Below are 18199 nucleotides of genomic sequence, written 5' to 3'. Positions count from 1 at the left end.
AAATCTCCATTAAAACAGCGTAACTAAAGACAAAATTTGAATTTGCTTCTAAAACCTCAAACGAACCATTGCTAAGGATCTCTTGTAAAGAGTATAGATTAAAGTTATTCATTATCAAACAGGTTTTTGATTCTTGATTAACACTTCTACTTACAATAGATTATGTTTCATATACTTAATTGAATTAAGTACCTTGAAGCGATAAATTGTTTTGATGATTAGATTTTCAGAATTCATAATTGACCAAAATAACGCAACCACTTCAATGAAAGTTTTAAGACTAAAACGAACAAATGAAGAGTAATCTTCATGAATTCAATGTTGCTTCTCAAAGCAAAGACTCATTGAAATGAGTGGGAGCATTCTCTTAAACCGTTAAGATGAGGACGAGGTTAAAGAAGTAAAGATAATAATGGAATTGATACAAGGTAATGTTAAAAGTAAAGTCATTGAGAAATGACGATACTAAACCTATCAATCCCGACCAATAAAGTTTCCATTGTCTTAAATGTTGGACACAAGAAAGGAAACTACCCCAAATTATTGAAGAATCAACAAGTTAGTTGTGGGACATCTAATGGGACCTTCTTCTTTAAATTTTTATTTGATTAAACATGAATTTTGCTAGTACCACTTCGTCAATATTAGAAACCAGTGGAGGTTTTAATCATTGTATTCGACACATAAGATGATTAGAATATGACGACTAGCAACAATAATGTCGAGAGATAGAGTAATTGTGTACTCAATCTAGTTTTTGGATTTAAAGTTGTACTTAATTGTGACTATTAAGTGCATAAACTCTAAATAAGAATATAAACTTGTTAAGATACAAAAGAGGTTTTCACTTTTGTGACCCTATACACCACGATTTGATGTATGGCTAGCCCATTATCAAGGTGATTATATTCTAAACCAAACTAGAATGATATATCATGTAGATGATGTAAGATTCAAATTGGTAACCCAAGATTAAACCTTAAATTTTGGAATGATGAACGCAAAGATTTATCGAGTACTCTTGAAACCATTAGATTGTTAATGGTATATGCGTATCTTGTATTCAAAGCAAGATGTCTCGTGCCTTTTGGTTGAAAAGGAGATCGAGGTTGTAAATCATCGATCCAAAATAGGTTGATCCTTTTCTTTTACAAATGATTTAAGTTGACGCTAATATGTTCACTTAATAAGGTAAATAGAAAAATCTTTGAAGAAGTTTAAAGAGTTCAAGGAATCACGATTTAGTCGTGATGGAATTATCAAAATGAAGACTTTGATATAAGCCAAAGGAAATGTGATATAGTATCACAAGTTAATCTCTCTTAGCACGCATTATGGAATAATGTGTGGTTGGATAAGAAATCAAATGCTATTCGATATGGTTTGGACTTCAATCAAGTTACTTTGAGTTACTTGATCCTTTTGGGGATTTTATCATTTTTGTCTAAATTATTTTTCCACTAAATCAAATCATATGAGATATGAAATGGTAAGGGTACCATGTTTGTAAGTTTTCACAAGAAACAAATTCTCATTTTTCCCTTTTCAATTATCACGAGTACGACGGGTTTACGGCTCGTGAAGCTGTCTTTCTAAAATACAAGTTTATTTCTAGAAGACAGAGTGGGAGAAATTATTCTAGAGCCACAAAGAATGCCACAGAGAATGTTATGTCGCAAGAAACTGGTCTTTCTTGGCTACATGAGACGTTTTGTGTAAGACATTGTTTATTCAAAACCTAGGAGGTTAAATTCGTCACTTGTTAAAAATGATGAATTCATGCTATTTTTAAGAAAGTAAAGAGCTTATAACTTACAAAAGAAATTGTTTGATTCAAGTTGATTACTTCTAGAAAGTAATGAACATATGACTTACATAAGAGTGTTTAAGTCACAACTCAACACAAGGCTTAGAGCCATGAAAATCCGAAACAAAAGGGCTTGATTAGTGACAAAGGGTTTTGCACTAATAAAGAGAGATTTCAAAGCAAGATTGGTAGCAAAGGGTTTTGCACTAATTGAAATGCTTAAGTCTATTTGGATCTTCTTAGGGATTGTATTTCATTATGAGGATACGCATATAGCATGTGAATCTAAAACCCACTTCTTCAAAAGAAGGAATGTATTCAATACATGTCATGAGTTTTATAGATTCTTGCAATCCTAAGATAATGTGCAACTTAAGAGATGGTCTTAAGTAGGACATCAATGAGTTAGAATCAATGTTTTGATCATGTTATAAAACTTTTCTCAATAAGTCGAGAAGTTGTGTTTATACATGGAGTTTAGTGGGAGTTACGGAAATTTTTATGACTTTTGGAATATTATAATGACATCTTGAATATCCGGTTTTAAGAAGATAAATCCACATGATATTAGCATCAATAAGAAGTCTTATGTTGATAAGATTCATGACTAGTTCAATTAAATTGAACATATTTGATTGATTTCATTTGCTTCCGCTGCCGGATCAATTAAATGAGTAATGATGTATAACACTTCTTATACTTTGAGTATGATGAGTTGTTTTCAAAATCGAATTTAAGTAATCTTTACCAAGTAAGCCATAAAGATTACCCTTAAGTGTTTGCAGAAGCATTAAGGAAGTAAAGCAAAGTGTTTATGATGCAATTTTGTGTAAGGGTGTTACACAAGTGACAATTGGCAATTGAGATTGCACATGGTTTCTGACAAAACCATAATCAAAACACATTAGGATGGTTAAGATACCATTGTGGCTATGTTAATTAAGAAATAGATTTTCTAGAATCATTCTAGGCAATAAAGAACAATGAGAAATGTTTACAACGAAGATTGAGTACACTTGCAATCATGAGATATGCAAGAGGATGAGTCCCGCACACTGTGAAAACAGTGGGAGCTATTCTTAGGCTAGAGGGCCTATGTCTTGATTGGATCTCGACACGTACTCAGAGAATTTTGTGATGCAAATGTATACATTACAAAGGAAAACGAATATGTAGTAAGGTTGAATAAGGTACAAGAAGTTGATAAAACCTACTAACCAAAGCCTTCTCATAGGCTTTTACATGATAAGTCATGTCATTTCAATTAAATTGAGATGAACAACTACATTCAAGATCAAATTAGATTATAGAACATGAAATAGTAATCAGGCATTGACTATTCATATGTGATAATCACATTTGTCGTTCGAGTTTTACTTTAAAACTCTTTTGTTATACTTTGTTACATCCAAATGGGTTGTAGAGACAACATTGAACCCCGTTAAAGTGAACCCGGATTAACATAGTATTAGCCCATAGTCGCTTGTATGAGGTGACGTCTCAAAGTGACTAGAGTGTGATGCGATTGATGGCAAGTTCAAGTGCCATAGAGTCATGTGAGATGACTAGTCGATCACATAGGCAGACTGTTAGGAACACTTTGTCGGGTAGTGACCGCTTATAGAGTTCTGGCAAATTTATATAGCCTGGTCGTGGCGAGAGCTACTATAGTATTCTAATGAGTCGATTCTTTTGACTAAAGACTATTCGCCTAAGATGGCACAGTTTCAGATTAACTTTGATTTGTGTTACTACGACCTTCGTAAATGGGGTCAAATAGGCATATTTTGGGTTATGATGGTTGTGGCTAGTCGAAGGGAATAAGTGCGATAGAATTGTCCACCCCTTGTCGGGTTAAAACAATATCTCAGGCCGCTCGAGGAGTAATGAACTGGAAATGCGTGGCCACGCTCGGAAGGTATCCATGGTGGCTAAATTCCGGTCAATCAGTTATTCTCCAGATCGAGGAAACCACTCTCGATATGATCACTTGCAAGTACGACCCGAAAGACACCTTGCATTGAGTGGGAGATAGTAATAGGACAAGAGAATTGGTGACGCACACTTGTCGAGGACAAGTGGGAGATTGTTGGGAAATGTGTCCTTAACAATGGTGCGATCACATGATTTAAATATCATTATTAAATCTCATTACAAGAATACGGAAGGGATGATACATTACATATATAGTCAACTGGTCCACACATATCGGGAATGATTGGCTGGCTAGAGTTTGACATTACTGTCGTGCGACGGTGGTGATCAGTTGATCTCTTGAGGTCACACCTAAAGGACGATTCCCATAATTGAAAAGGTTAATTAATTGTATACCGATACAGATTAATTAATTCCTTAAAATTGAACAATTTAATTTGTGAGAGAGAATATTGATATCTTATTGTAATGGGATTGAATAAGATTTATTTTAGTAAATAAAATGCTTTATTACAAAAATTGTTTATTGTTTGAGAAATAATAAAGATAAGAATGAATGGTTGATTATAATTACAAGATGTTGTGAATTATAATTATATGACCCATTTTATTTATATGATCAAGTATCACTAGTCAATTTGTTGAATGTAATTTAATTAATTTATAAAATGATATTTATGTGATAAATATGCATTTAATTAATTAGTAACATGTATCATACTACATGTGACATATTGTGTGACAAATTACAAATTGACAAAATAAAATGGTAGTCCATTTTATGTATATATGGACCGAAATATGGAAGGAGTTAGTGGGTTTTGGTTGTTTTATTTTATTGGGTAAATTGATAATCAATACCAACATAAGTGGGCTTTGTCATAATCAATACCAAATTAAAAAAACTTCCAAAATCCTCACCAAATTAGTAGGTCCGACCAAAAAACACCACCAAATGGGATTTTCAGTCAGAATTTGATACAAAGAGACCGATATACCCTGCTTTTAACCTAATCCCTCTTTTTCTAATCTCCTCACACTTCTGCGTCTTTTCTTCTTAAAATTGCTTCCCAAATTTTTTTCCCCCTTCGTTGATTCTCCCCAGATGTTTGATCCATTTGCAAGTTAATCCAAAGTTCTTTATTTTGTTATTCACTTTACCAGGTTAGTCTTCCTTTGAAATTACTGTTTTTGCATTCTTCTAATTTAATATAGGGATCCCTTTAATATATGTTGAGTTGTTGCTAATTGTCTTATTAGTTTAATATTTTCTGGTTTGTTTTTTTAGTATCTATTTGTTGCTTTCTATGTTTTTGTTGAGGTTGATGACTATTTGTTTCTTATTGTGTTTTTCCTTCATTTGTTTATACTTGGTTTATTGTAGTTTTGTACTGCTGTTTGTGTTCTTATTTGCTTTTTGTGTTCTTTTTGGTTGTATGTGGAGTATTTTTTTCTGTTTTTTTGGGTTATTGTTTTTTGTTTCTTAATCTACTATTGTTGTTTCGATTTGTTTAGGATGGAGGGTGAGACACCTTTTAAAATGGACATTAGACTACATTTTGGTGGCAAATTTACAACTGCAAATAAGAAAACTCAATATGTTGGAGGTGTCACTAACTTTATACATGAGGTGTATTCTAATGAGTTTAGTTATGGATATGTAATGGAGATAAGTAGAAAGGTAGTTGAGAATGGTTGTCTCTCTGTAGTGTATTATAAAAAGTTATGGAATAATTTGACAAGTGGAAAGTCCATAATTATTAGTGAGGAGGATATAGTTGAGGTATTAAAGTCAAGAGATGAATTTAATATGTTGGATTTGTATGTGGAATCTTTTCCAGAGGTTTCCTCATTTGTGGTCCCAAAAAAAGTTCCTTTAAGGACTGAAAATACATGTGATGGACATACAATTATTCTACCCACAAATCCTGCCCTAGTTTCAAAACCTCAAGCAAAGACAAGACCCGTTCCATCAACACCTACAAGGAAAAGTCCTAGATCTCACCCTAGTAGTAGCAGCAGCCTTGCCTTAACCTATTTCAACCCATCTCAATCTCCTCCTCCCAATCTCAACACTGGTACCCCTATAAGAAGAAGTCCAAGAAATCACCAGAGTCCTGTTGTTAAGGAGAAACTTAAACCAAGGAGAAGGGTGGTTGACAAGAGTAAGGGAAAGGGGAAAAGGCAGGTAGTTGAGATAGGTGTTGGAAATGAAGTAGATCAACTTGGCTGGGAGAATGAATTTGAGATAAGTGATGTGGAGTCTGTTGATGATGAATTTGATGTGAATTTCACTGTGGGTGAAGAAGATTTGAGGGCCACTGATATATTTTTGTCCACTGATGAGGGGTCACTAATTAACAAGGTTGACAAGTGTCTTTCAATTAGTAGGGTATTAAGAGGTTTTGAGAAGTTTGATCCAATTGTTGGAAAGGAAGGCTATGTTGATGATGATGATGAACTGAGGAGTTTAGATGGATCTGGTGATGAAGGTAGCCTATGGCCAATGTTCAACTCTGAAGCTGATTTCAAGAAACCAATTTCTTTGGTTAGGGGCCTGAACTTTCCTGATAGATTTTCTTTGAAGAAGGCTCTTGTACACCATGCTATAGAAAACAGGTATGATTTTTACTATGAGCACAATGGTAGCAAAATAATAACCACATACTGTAGATAAAAATGTTTATGTGAGTGGGACAAGAAGAGGACAAAATTTGGTAAGTGTAACTGTAAATCTATTAGAAAGTGTACCTACACTGTTTATGCCATTCCAATGGGAAAGGATGGTGTGTGGCAGATTAGGTCTGTAGATCTGAATCATAAATGTGTATTCAGAGGGGTCAATAACAAGGTAAACTCTGAGTATTTGGCAGAGAGGTATTTGGAGGACTGGAGGTTGGACTCAAACATGAAGATTAGTAAATGGCAAAAACAGATTAAGAGGGATTTAGGGGTTGATGTGAAATATGGTACTTGTTGGCTGGCTAGAGCAAGGGCAAAACTGACTATATATGGAGATTGCTCTGAACAATATGGGAGGGTATGGGATTATGTTAATGCCATTAGGGAATTAATAGAGGGTTCAACTGCTATTGTTGTAGTTGAAAACATTGAAAGACCACCTCCCTATTTCCACAGAATATACATTTGCTTGAAACAAATTAAGGAAGGTTTCTTAGCAGGTTGTAGACCTATAATTGGGGTTGATGGGTGCCACTTGAAGGCGGCATATCCAGGTTTGTGTTTGGTTGCTGTTGGGCTGGATGGGAACAACAATATCTACCCAGTTGCATGGGCTATTGTTGAAGTTCAAAATGGGGAGAGTTGGTGTTGGTTTCTTAGGCTGTTAATGGAAGATTTTGGCATGGAAGAAGGTTTGGGAATCACAATAATGTCAGATAGACAGAAGGTACTGATTATTCACTTTTTTTTTTGTTACTTTTTTTATTTAGACATGGTATCTAATGCAAAACTGTAATGCATAGGGTATAAGAGAGGCCTTCAATGTTGTGACCCCAAAAGCTCATGTAAGATATTGTGTGAGACATATCTGGGCCAACTTCAAACTTCAATTCACAGGGTTGGTATTCAAGCAGGCTTTTTGGAATGCAGCTAGGGCTTCAACTGAGGTAATATAACTCACCCTAACATATTTTTTTATTTAGACATGCTTGTTGTTTGTCAACTTTAGACATTCTTGTTTTCAACCTCACAGGCAGAATTTAAATCAGAGATGATAGGCATCAAATATCTTAGTGACAGGGCTCACAAGTATTTGGATGACATTGGAGCATCTCACTGGAGTAGACATGCCTTCAATACAAGCTGTAAGTCCAACATGCTCACAAACAACATGTGTGAGAGTTTTAACTCTGTTTTGAGGGAGGTAAGAGATAAACCTGTTTTAACAATGATGGAGTGGATGAGGCGATATGTGATGAAAAGACATTATGAAAAAAGAGAGGGTGTGAAAAAGTATGAAGGGAAGGTAATGCCCTATGTTGAGGAGTTTTTGAATTGGGCTAAGAAGGAGTCAAGTTGTTGTGATGTTTGGGCATCATCTGATGACTCTTTTGAGGTAGAGTACATGAGCAAGCAATATGTGGTGGATCTCCAATCACAAAGGTGTTCATGTTGTCATTGGCAGTTATCTGGACTACCATGTCAACATGCCATTGCTGCTATCCATCATCAAAGAGCTAACTATGAAGATTATGTTCATGAAGCATATACAAAGGAGAAGTACATGACAGCATATAGAAGCCCTATACCTCCAATGCCTGGGATTAGTCAGTGGGAAAGAGTGGGTTTAAATGAACCTTTGCCACCTCCATATAGGAAGTTGCCAGGAAGACCTAGCATGAAAAAGAGAAGGAAAGAAGCTGGTGAGGGTGGGAGTACAGAACATCCAAAGAGACAAAAGCACCAAAGGAGTTGTGGAAAATGTGGAGAATTAGGGCATAATGTGAAGAGTTGCAAGAACCCTGCCAAGGAAACATTCAAGCAAACTAGACCTACATCTGAGTGGACTAAGAAGGTAAGAGCTGTAACTGATAAAAGGAAGGCAAAAAAGCAGCATGATGCAGAGGTAATTCAGTTTATAGCTACTGGTAGCCAACCACAATCAACACAAGAGTCCAATGCCCCAAACAACCACACCAGATCCTCAACTCAAGGCACTCAACAGCAAGATGGAGGAAGGACTAATAGGCGTAGAAGGGCATTAGCTTTTGATGGTAGTAGCAATAGGCAGTAAACTTTGTTTTCTCAAGTGTCAAGTGTGTTTTAAGACATGTTGAAGTAATGTTGTTTTCTGCAAACTACTATGTTTTAAGACGTGTTGCTTTTGATGGCAGTAGCAATAGGCAGTAGCATTAGCTTTTGATGCCATTGTTTTTTTCTTTTTTTTGCAAACTACTATGTTTGAACTTGCAAGCATTTTGGCTGTAATGAATGAAGAACAACAAAATTTGCCTTCCATGAATGACCAACTAGGATTATCATTGCTTGAATTGTAAGTGAGTACAGCATTTGATTACAACTCAATTCTTAAGCAAAATCTAACAAGCTACTACACTAGAAAATAAAAAACCTAAATTACATCCAACCTCAATTAGTACATACTAAACTTCAACATGGAAAACAGGACAACCACAACAACAATGGCATAAAATGCCTTCTTCAATGATCCAGGAGCACTTGCTTCATAAGTAGGGAACACAACCTCCCTTTCAAGATCCATTATTTTGGTCCTAAGCAAACCATTTTCATGCTTAAGCTTCTCATTATTCTCCATTAGATGATTATTTTCAGACTTAAGCAATTTTTTCTCACTAATCAAGAGCTGTTTATCCAACACAACATCATTAATAACATTTCTTTGCCACTCACTTTGATTAACATCTAACCAACGCCAATAATCACAATGACGCAGTTTACAAGTCATAAATCGTCTGCCAGGGTTGTCTCTAGTCCATGACTTGCTCACAGCAGGAGGAAGACCACAATAACACTTGAAAGGAGTACGTCTATCACCTTCCATTTTCTGTATTGCAAAGCACAAAAAAAGGGGAAACAATGATTTAAGAAAAACCCAGATCTAAGCTCAACAACATTAGGAATGGCGAAAAAAATTCAAGCTGGTAATACCAAGAATGGATGTAAGTAATTGGTGAAAAAAAAATTAAGGAAAAAGAAAGAGAAGAAGAACACATGAACATACCTTGTGAACAAGACCAACGAAAAAGATGAATGAAGGGAGAGAGATGAAATCCTAAGCTTTTAATTGGGAAGGGGAAGGATAAAATGGGAATAAAAGAAAATAATTTGTGGAGGAAATTTAAATTGATGAACTAAATATCAATTTCAGGCCATTTGGTGGTGTTTTTTGGTCGGACCTACTAATTTGGTGAGGATTATGGAAGTTTTTTTAAGTTGGTATTGATTATGACAAAGCCCACTTATGTTGGTATTGATTATCAATTTACCCTATTATATTTAATAAAATGGCATGATGATGCCTACCTACAACTAGCCTTTCACCTACTCTTACACATCTATTTTCTTGTAAAGACAAAAGTAAAAAGACAAGACCATGCATTGGTCTTACTAAGCCCTCCAACCGGTTTTGTGAGGTGTTGATGGAGAATTTTATTTCTCTTAATTTACTTATCATTCATTCATACAACACATGAAAAAGTTCATGTTCTTTTCTCTCTTCTCTCTCTTTAATCTTCATCAAAAAGATGAGATTTTAATCCAAATTGTTCATGAAAGATTACTAAAATTATTAATGTAATATATGAGTGTTAGTAATCATTTTTAAGGTAAACCACAATATAAATATCTAGTACATATTAGTTTGTGGGTTTGAGAGATAGTCTTGAGTGCAACTAATTGGAGGGCTTCTATTTTGAGGTCATGTATGTTCATCCAATATGGAAAGCTCAAGAACTAACAAGAAGGAGATCTTGTTGGTGCCCATTTGACCGAAATTCATATGGTGAGAAAATGATTTCTTCACTTATTTATTTTAGTTTGCATGCATAAGATCTAGAATTTATTTTATGACGAAATAAATTTGAAACATATAAGAATATGTTGTGTAATGAGATATAGATTTCCAACATGTCGTTGTTTCCTTATCTGAGCTATGATGCCCCAAGACTTTGTACATGGAGTATGTGATGGATCTTTTGAATATGACTACTATGGGTATGGGGAGTTTGAGGAGCAAGTCAACACAAACCTACCTTACAATTCATACAATGAAAATCCTAACTACTACCCCAAATTTTACCACCAAAATCACCACATCCATTATCCACAACAACCACCCACCCAAAACTCACTTTACAACCAATTCCAAATGCCACAATATGAGCACTTTCACACCCACCTACAACAAAAAGATGAGCCCAACTTTGACATTCAAGATATGGTTCTCCAAATGATGGGAAACCAACAAAATTTCTTCACACAAATTCTAGAGGAGAGCCAAAATAGGAACAATGTTCTCCAAAGCATTGTTACCCATGGTAAGGAGTTGGCAATTCGAATTGCCCAAATGAAAGCAACCCAAGAAACAACCCAAAGAAACACTCCCCACCAATCCTTGACCATTGAACATGAATGTGAATTTGAGGCAATGACCTTTGATGAAGAAGATGTGAAGTGGGAAGAGCCAATCTCCTTAAGCTCTTGTGAGTATGAAAGTGTGGTATTTGATGACGAAGATATAGGGTTGAGTAAGCAAATACTCTTAGCCTTTGTGAGTATGAGGGTGTGTCATTTCATGTGAACATCGAGGTGTTGGAGAAAGAGTTAATGAGGAGGAGTGAAGCCCCCATCTATGATTTATATGGAGATAGCGATGATGACAAGCCTATGGAAGAAGCTTATGCGTAATATATGGCTTTCAATGACTTATGGAATGTAGATAAGGAAAGGAGTTATGATATTTCCTCACTTGAGGAGCCCATCCTTGAGAAGTTTGAGGTATGCTTCCATGAAGAATATGAATGCCTATTTCCTATTGATCATGAAGACCTTTTCGCACCTACCATGGAACCTATGATTGTTGGATATGATATGGTGGATCTTCTCCAAAAAGTCAAATCATCATATAAAGAGTACTTGGTGGAAAAGCTCAAGAACAAACTTGCAAATGAACTTGCTTGTGGAGATTTGGCACCCACAACTTCAATTCCTAAGGTACCCCATCATCAATACTATGGGAATTCTCCTTCTATTCTTGAAGGATTGATAAATCCAAATGCTATCATCATCACTTTATTTGAGGGAGACGTGAGAGAATGAAAGCTTCCCGATGACAAGAATTCTAAGCTTGCTAATTTGGAGAGCCAAAAAGGCTATGATGAAAAGGCCAAGGTGAAGGGGAGAAATTTCAATGAAAAGCCCCTTGTGGAGGATTGGCTCTATTCCATTTTGAAGTGGCCATGGTTCTATCTTTGCTTATTTGAGGATTGTGCTCAAGCCTTTGACCGGTTATTGAGAGCATTAAGCAACATGGACAACATCAATAACCATGGCAACAAGTAATGAGTTTGGTGGAGTCCTCCCTCAAACCACCATTTGAAAGATATCCTATCATTTGACTTTGCATTACACTTGCATTTACATATACACTTAGCTTGCATTTGTATTATATTTCATATTAAATTTACATTAGTTAGTTCACATAGTATAGCTTGCATTGTAATATATCTCACATGATTCATGTAGATAGTTGCATATAGACTAGAATTCATGCATAGTCACTAATGACCAATCCTATTCTTTTCTACACTAGAAATAGTGCTTAAATCGGTTTGGGTAAGTTTGATCATAGGTGACCATAGTTTAATAGAAAACATGCATCATCTAGTGTAGTTTAGATTGTATTCATTTATTATATATGTCATATAGAATTGCATTTAGTGAGATCATGCATTCATTCATATCATATCATTGCATTTGTACTTCATTTCCATAAAACCAAAAATCCAAAAACATGTATTTCTTTCTCATTCCTACTCCTACATGTACATTGAGGACAATGTCCAGAATAAAGTGGGGGATGACAATTTATTTTCCAAAAATGATAAAAATTGAAAAATTTTGAAAAATACAAAAATATGTCTTTTTTATTTCATAATCATAAAAACCATAAAAATTTGAAAAATTGAAAAAACCAAAAACATGTTCATTCCTTTATAGTGTAGTATTGTATATATTGTATATATTGTATATACTTTTTTGTTTGTCTATCCTTTTTCACATTGATCGACTACGCCACATCCGAGACATGAGGATATCGAAGACCGCATGGTATGATCATTCCAGTCTCCTTTCTCCTCTCTATGTTAATGACTATGTGGCTTTATTTTGATTGATGCGGTATGAAACAATGTGATTATAGGATTGCATTTAGATTATTTGGCATACTAGTTGGTAGAATCATCTGCATTAGGTTGTATAAATGTTAGTTGCATCATGGCATATAGTTGCATTTAGGAAAATTTTGTGAAAACATCTATTTGGGAATCTTGACAAGTGTATATAAGGCCCTTGTAGATACTTTTTCTTCTTCAGACTTTGCTTGTTAGAATACTTGTAAAACACCCTAGGATGTGTCATGCTAGTATCCTTTGACCCTTAGATTAAGGCCTTGTCAAGAGTACCTTGTGGTGTGATAACTCATTGGCTACCATTTATTCCAAGGTGACTCTTGAAACCATATGCAACCATCATCCATGTTCTACCTCATTTTGTCATCAAAAAGGGAATGGGCACAAAAATTGTTCAAAATTTGAGTTGAAGAATTGAAATAAAAGTCAAAAAGTTTGCAATTGCATCAAAAGAAAAGAGGAGTAACAAAAATGAAAACTCCTATGCTTCAAATATAAGCATCCTCACTACAAATGGGGTGACTTTGAAAATGTTCAAAACAAAATGCAAGAAAAAGTTGAAAGTTGTCAAGTATTGAAATGCCAAACATCAAAAGAAATGGCAAAAAGAAAGTGTTCTCAAATGTCAAAATGCCACAAGAAATTGGGGGGAAAAACAACAACAAAAGCAAACTCCCATATGAAACTCAAGTTCTATTGATCCCTTTTCCATCGTATCCACTTTTGTGCATGGTAGAGAGGGGACTACCCTTCTTCTTGTCTAGGCAAGAAGGGGAATTCCGCTATCCTCCAGTGTTTCTAACACCATAGGGAGTCTACTTTTGACGAAAGCATTTGACAATTGAGAACAAAGGTACCCTAGCTTCACACAATTTGGAGGTGATTTATTGGTATCCTTTTAGGCTTAGTAGTTTGAAGAAACCATATCTATGAAGGAGTGTGTACCCTTAGATTGCTTCCCTTGTAGATAATTTCCGCCACTTAGATGAGGGAAGTGACTATTCATTTTTGTAGATGCATCCATTACTTGTTTTGTGTACTTAATGCTTGGATGTATCGCCATTTTGGCAAGACCTACCTTGCCTTGTAAGAAGGCACCCTACCTCATGGATATCTTGTTATGAGTTGAAGGGGCGGAGTGAGACCCGCTAATTGTCTCACATCGGTTATATTAGTAGGATAGTTTAAATAAAGGTCTAGTTTTAGTCACCTCTTTACTCGGGACGAGTAAAGGTTCGGTTTGGGGATATTTGATGTGACTCATAATTGCGCACATTTAATCCCCTAATTAAGCCCATTTTGCATACTAATATAGCATTTCATGGCCATTTTATCCGTCAAATCCTTCCTATTTGGTTTTCTATTACATTGTACATGTTTTGTAGGAAATAAGATAATGAGGCGGAATTCCTCCTCTCCCGTGCATATTTGGAAGATTTTTGATGATATTAGATGGACTAGTATAAAGAGGAGGCAAGAATGATGACCAAGGATGTAGGAATAAAGAATATATAGAAGGATCATAGGCTTAAAAGCAAGGATGACTAGAAGGAAGCCATTACATAAAGAAATTTCTCAGAACCCAAACCAAGATTTGCTCCTTTGACTCTGAAAGAATTCTAGATGAAACGGCGTCAAAAAATCAAGTGGTCTAGGCTTTTGAATCACTCCAATAGGAGTCCGGATAAGAAAATGACCTCCGTTTTACGATCCGGGCTCAAATAGACAAGCTGTCCGCCAATCCGCGCGTCCTGAGACTCAAGACGCTCGTCCCCAGACCCAAGACGAGCGTCTCCCCTTCAAGACACTCGTCTTCCTTTCCTATTATCCGAGCGTCTCCCCTCCAAGACGAGCGTCTTCTCTCCTCATAATCCGAGCGTCTCCTCCACGATCCGCCCGTGCCTATTCTCCAGACGCTCGGGACGAGCATATTGTGGCGGGACTAGCAACGTGATATGTGCATCTCCTTCTAGAGGAGCATTTCCCTACTCAACACTTACCAATGCTATTTAGTAATCTATCCTTGCTTAACCTAATGATGTACTACTATATATACTCCAATTGTAATAATCTAAAGGACCAAGCTCTCTTAGCTAGAAAGAAATCCTCTTAGATTAGATTAGGAGTAGATTAGAATAGATTAATCTCAATAATTCCACAAAATTACACATTAATTTTTCCTTAATCATTGTTCAAGTTTATTATTGGGTAATTGAAGATTATTGGGTTATTATTGGGAGATTGACAACCTTCCATCAATCAATCAAGTTCTCTTCTTTTATTCGTTGCTTTATATTTGGATCATTCCTAAGTTGGAACAATTCCTTTACTCTTTACTCTTTATTGTTTATTTCCTCATTCTCTTATCATGTTTATACTTGTTGTAATGATTGACACCATTGATGACATGTTTCCCATGATAATGAGTGAGTAATTCTTTAGCTAGGATTAATGAGAAATTAAGGGAAACCAACATGGGGAATGATTCATGCTTAATCTAATATGTTCACATAATTTATTTGATTGCTTGTTGTGATTTCAACTTATGCACATGTTATGTTTGATGAAATGCGAGCCTATGAATCCTTGCATTTTTTACCCATCACCTATCTTTTCAATGAGGCTTGTAAGACATAAACCAACTCGAGACTCATTAGACCATGCATAGAGTTGAATAGGAAGGACTAAGTCGACTTATAGGTGGTGTACAATATAATCGATTCGGCTCCGGGACCCAAACCTTCTTAGGGACTGTAAGATATACACTAACTCAATCCCATCACAATAATAAGTGCTTGCAATTTAATTGAGAACATGTTTGTATGATCAACTCCCATGAATCCCATATGATAACATGACATCCTAGTATCCTTTATTATTTTTCTACACCTTCACTTGCTTGTCTTACCGTGTTGCTTGCACACAACTACAAACGCAAATCAATCGTGACACTAGCATAAATTAAGATAGATAGACTTAGAACCCAAAGCACACCGTCCCATGGATCGACCTAGACTTAACCACTAACTAGTTGTTTGTTGAGAATATAAATGTGTTTGATTGGGAGACCCGAAGACAATATCATCATCACTTGGCTCACTTTACTTACTTTTTGATGCCTTGTTATTTGTTGTTTTTGTCCAAGATTTCCTTAATCCTGCAAACTTTATTTCTCCAGACCTGTTAACCTGTTAAGTTTCTGAATCTGTTAACCTGTTTTTTAAATTTTTTGTCCCTGTCTTGCGATTAAAGCCATTGTAAGCCATTCAACCAAATATAGTTTTTACCATAGTGGTTAAAGGAGTGGGAAAACCGGCCTGTCATGAGGGCTTATATCCCCTGCCTGACTGGAGGGCTTGGTACTCGGCCTGTCGAGAGGGCATTTAGACTGATGGTCGTGATAAAACACCCTTGCACCGTCTTGCTGCGTCCAGCCAGATGTAGATGTGTGCAGCAAATAGTCAGGTCATGCAATTATTTCATGCTTGATTCGTCCTGCTATTCACCGTATCCGCTGATGGCTACCAAATTCATCAGGCACAGCGGGGTGCAAAAATTTAAAAAGTACATAAATAAGAAGTCTAACGTGCAGTAGAGTAGCCCTCAATCCTGAATATTTATGCATATAATCATTTATCATGTATAATTGTTCAGGATTCAAGTCAAATAAGGGAAATTGGGTTAGTTGCATATGTAGACATGGATTGCACATAGAACATGTGAGACACATAAGTTTTCAGGTAGCATGTCAGGGTAAAACATTGATAGTAAAGATGTAATTTTTACCTGATCAGGCTAGGATAGGATTTATACATGGAACAATTTCAAATGAGTTACATTCCAAGATCTTGGGATCATTTCCCCTTCTAATTTTTGGAGCCTGTATTCTCCTTGTCCAACGACAGAGTTAATTAAGTAGGGGCCTTCCCACGTAGGGGCTAGCTTGCCTGGTGATTTTTCTTTCTTATTTGGGAAAACTTTTCGTAGGACAAGGTCTCCTTCCATGAAGACTCTAATCCTGACATTTTTATTGTAAGTTCTTACCACTGTTTGTTGATATGATGTCATCCTGATTTTGGCAGCGTCTCTTAGTTCTTCTACCAGGACTAGGTTATTTTGCATCAGGCTGCTGTTTACTTCAACATTGTTCAGGCTCTATCTTGATGTCGGCACCCGGACTTTTACAAGGATGACAGCTTCACAGCCATACACCAAAGAATAGGGTGTTTGGCCTATTGATGTCTTTGGAGTTGGGCTATCTGCCCATAACATTAATGGAAGTTCTTAAGCCCATCTGCCTCGTCTTCTCTTCAGTTTCTTCTTTAAGCAGCTTATGACTACCTTGTTGCTAGATTCAGCCTGGCCATTTGCTTTTGGATATTCAGAGGTAGATGTGACCAGGTTGATGTTCCACTCTTGGCAAAATGCTTTAGTCTTTTTCCCCACAAACTGGGCCCCGTTATCACACACTATCTCTGATGGGACTCCATATCTGCAAATAATATTCCTCCTGATGAATGTTATTACTTCCTTTTCGGTTACTTGCCTGAAAGAATCAGCCTCGATCCATTTGAAGAAATAGTCAGTCATAGCCAACATGAATACTTTCTGTCCTGGGGCTACAGGTAGTTTCCCTACAATATCCATGCCCCACTTCATGAATGGCCAGTGTGCAGAGATTGAATGAAGTAGTTCAGATGGCTTGTGTATTATTGGTGCATGAATTTGACAGGCTTCACATTTTGAACAATATTCCAGGCAGTCAGCCCTCAGTGTTGGCCAGTAATAGCCTGTCCTGAGTATTTTACTTGCCAGGCTCTTTCCTCCTTTATGGTTGCCATAATGTTCATCGTTTATTTCTTGGAGTACTTACTTAGCTTCATCAGGCTCAAAGCATCTCGAATATGGTCCAGCCTGCGATCTCGTAAATAAAGTGTTATTGAAAATAGAATAGGTTGAAGCTCTGACTTTAAAACCCCTTGCTTCATGCCTGCCCTGAGGTAATATTCCTTGGAGGAACCAATCATAGTAAGTTTTGGTCCAAGAATTATTATCTTGATTGACAGGGTTGACTTGTTCAGCTTTACTGATAGCTGGCTCTAATAAGTGAACAATTATTATTTTATCAAAAACTGCGGGAGTAAAATTTGAACCTAGGCTGGCCAAAGCATCAGCATGGGTGTTCAGGTCTCTTGTTATTTGATCTATATCAAATAAAGTAAATTTAGCGGTAAGGTTTTTTGCATATTCTAAAGATGAAATCATTTTTGCATCATTTGCCGTATAAATTCCCTTTATTTGATTAGCAATTAAAAGTGAATCTGTTTTTACCTTTAAGTTTTGAACACCGAGGTCTAGACATACCATCAGGCCTGTTATCAGGGCTTTATATTCTGCTTCATTATTGGTAGCTTTGAACTCACAGTTTACAGCCTGAGCTATTACGTCTCCCTATAGCGATTTTAGTACTAACCCTAACCCTGTCCCCCTGGCATTCGATGCCCCATCTATGAACAAAATCCACTCTTGATCTGGGGTTTTATTTTCT

General features: G+C 36.2%; 2 protein-coding genes and 1 long non-coding RNA gene across 4 annotated transcripts; 2 read left to right on the top strand and 1 right to left on the bottom strand.

Annotated features, from left to right (window-relative positions):
- Positions 1-5257: 5257 nt before the first annotated feature.
- LOC141626588 (uncharacterized) lies at positions 5258-8722 on the top strand. 2 transcript variants are annotated; one of them, XM_074440306.1, is made up of 2 exons: positions 5258-7371; positions 7458-8722. In XM_074440306.1, exon 2 carries the CDS (start codon positions 7476-7478, stop codon positions 8496-8498), a length of 1023 nt encoding a protein of 340 aa, XP_074296407.1. In that variant the 5' UTR covers positions 5258-7371; positions 7458-7475; the 3' UTR covers positions 8499-8722. The 2 variants fall into 2 exon arrangements, 1 of the variants encoding a protein (XP_074296407.1); XR_012536173.1 differs by having other exon boundaries at positions 5264-7371.
- Positions 6516-7380, top strand: LOC141632468 (uncharacterized). Its single transcript, XM_074445015.1, has 2 exons — positions 6516-7151; positions 7228-7380. The coding sequence occupies exons 1-2, from the start codon at positions 6516-6518 to the stop codon at positions 7378-7380; spliced, it is 789 nt and encodes a 262-aa protein (XP_074301116.1).
- Positions 8712-9570, bottom strand: LOC141626589 (uncharacterized). Its single transcript, XR_012536174.1, has 2 exons — positions 9465-9570; positions 8712-9287 (listed from the first exon to the last, which is right to left on the bottom strand). It is a non-coding gene; the product is annotated as an uncharacterized LOC141626589 (long non-coding RNA).
- Between the last annotated feature and the right edge of the window lie 8629 nt (positions 9571-18199).

This window comes from Silene latifolia, chromosome Y, assembly GCF_048544455.1.
Source record: "Silene latifolia isolate original U9 population chromosome Y, ASM4854445v1, whole genome shotgun sequence".
Lineage (NCBI taxonomy): Eukaryota > Viridiplantae > Streptophyta > Magnoliopsida > Caryophyllales > Caryophyllaceae > Silene > Silene latifolia.
This window is presented reverse-complemented; position numbering and strand designations above follow the sequence as displayed.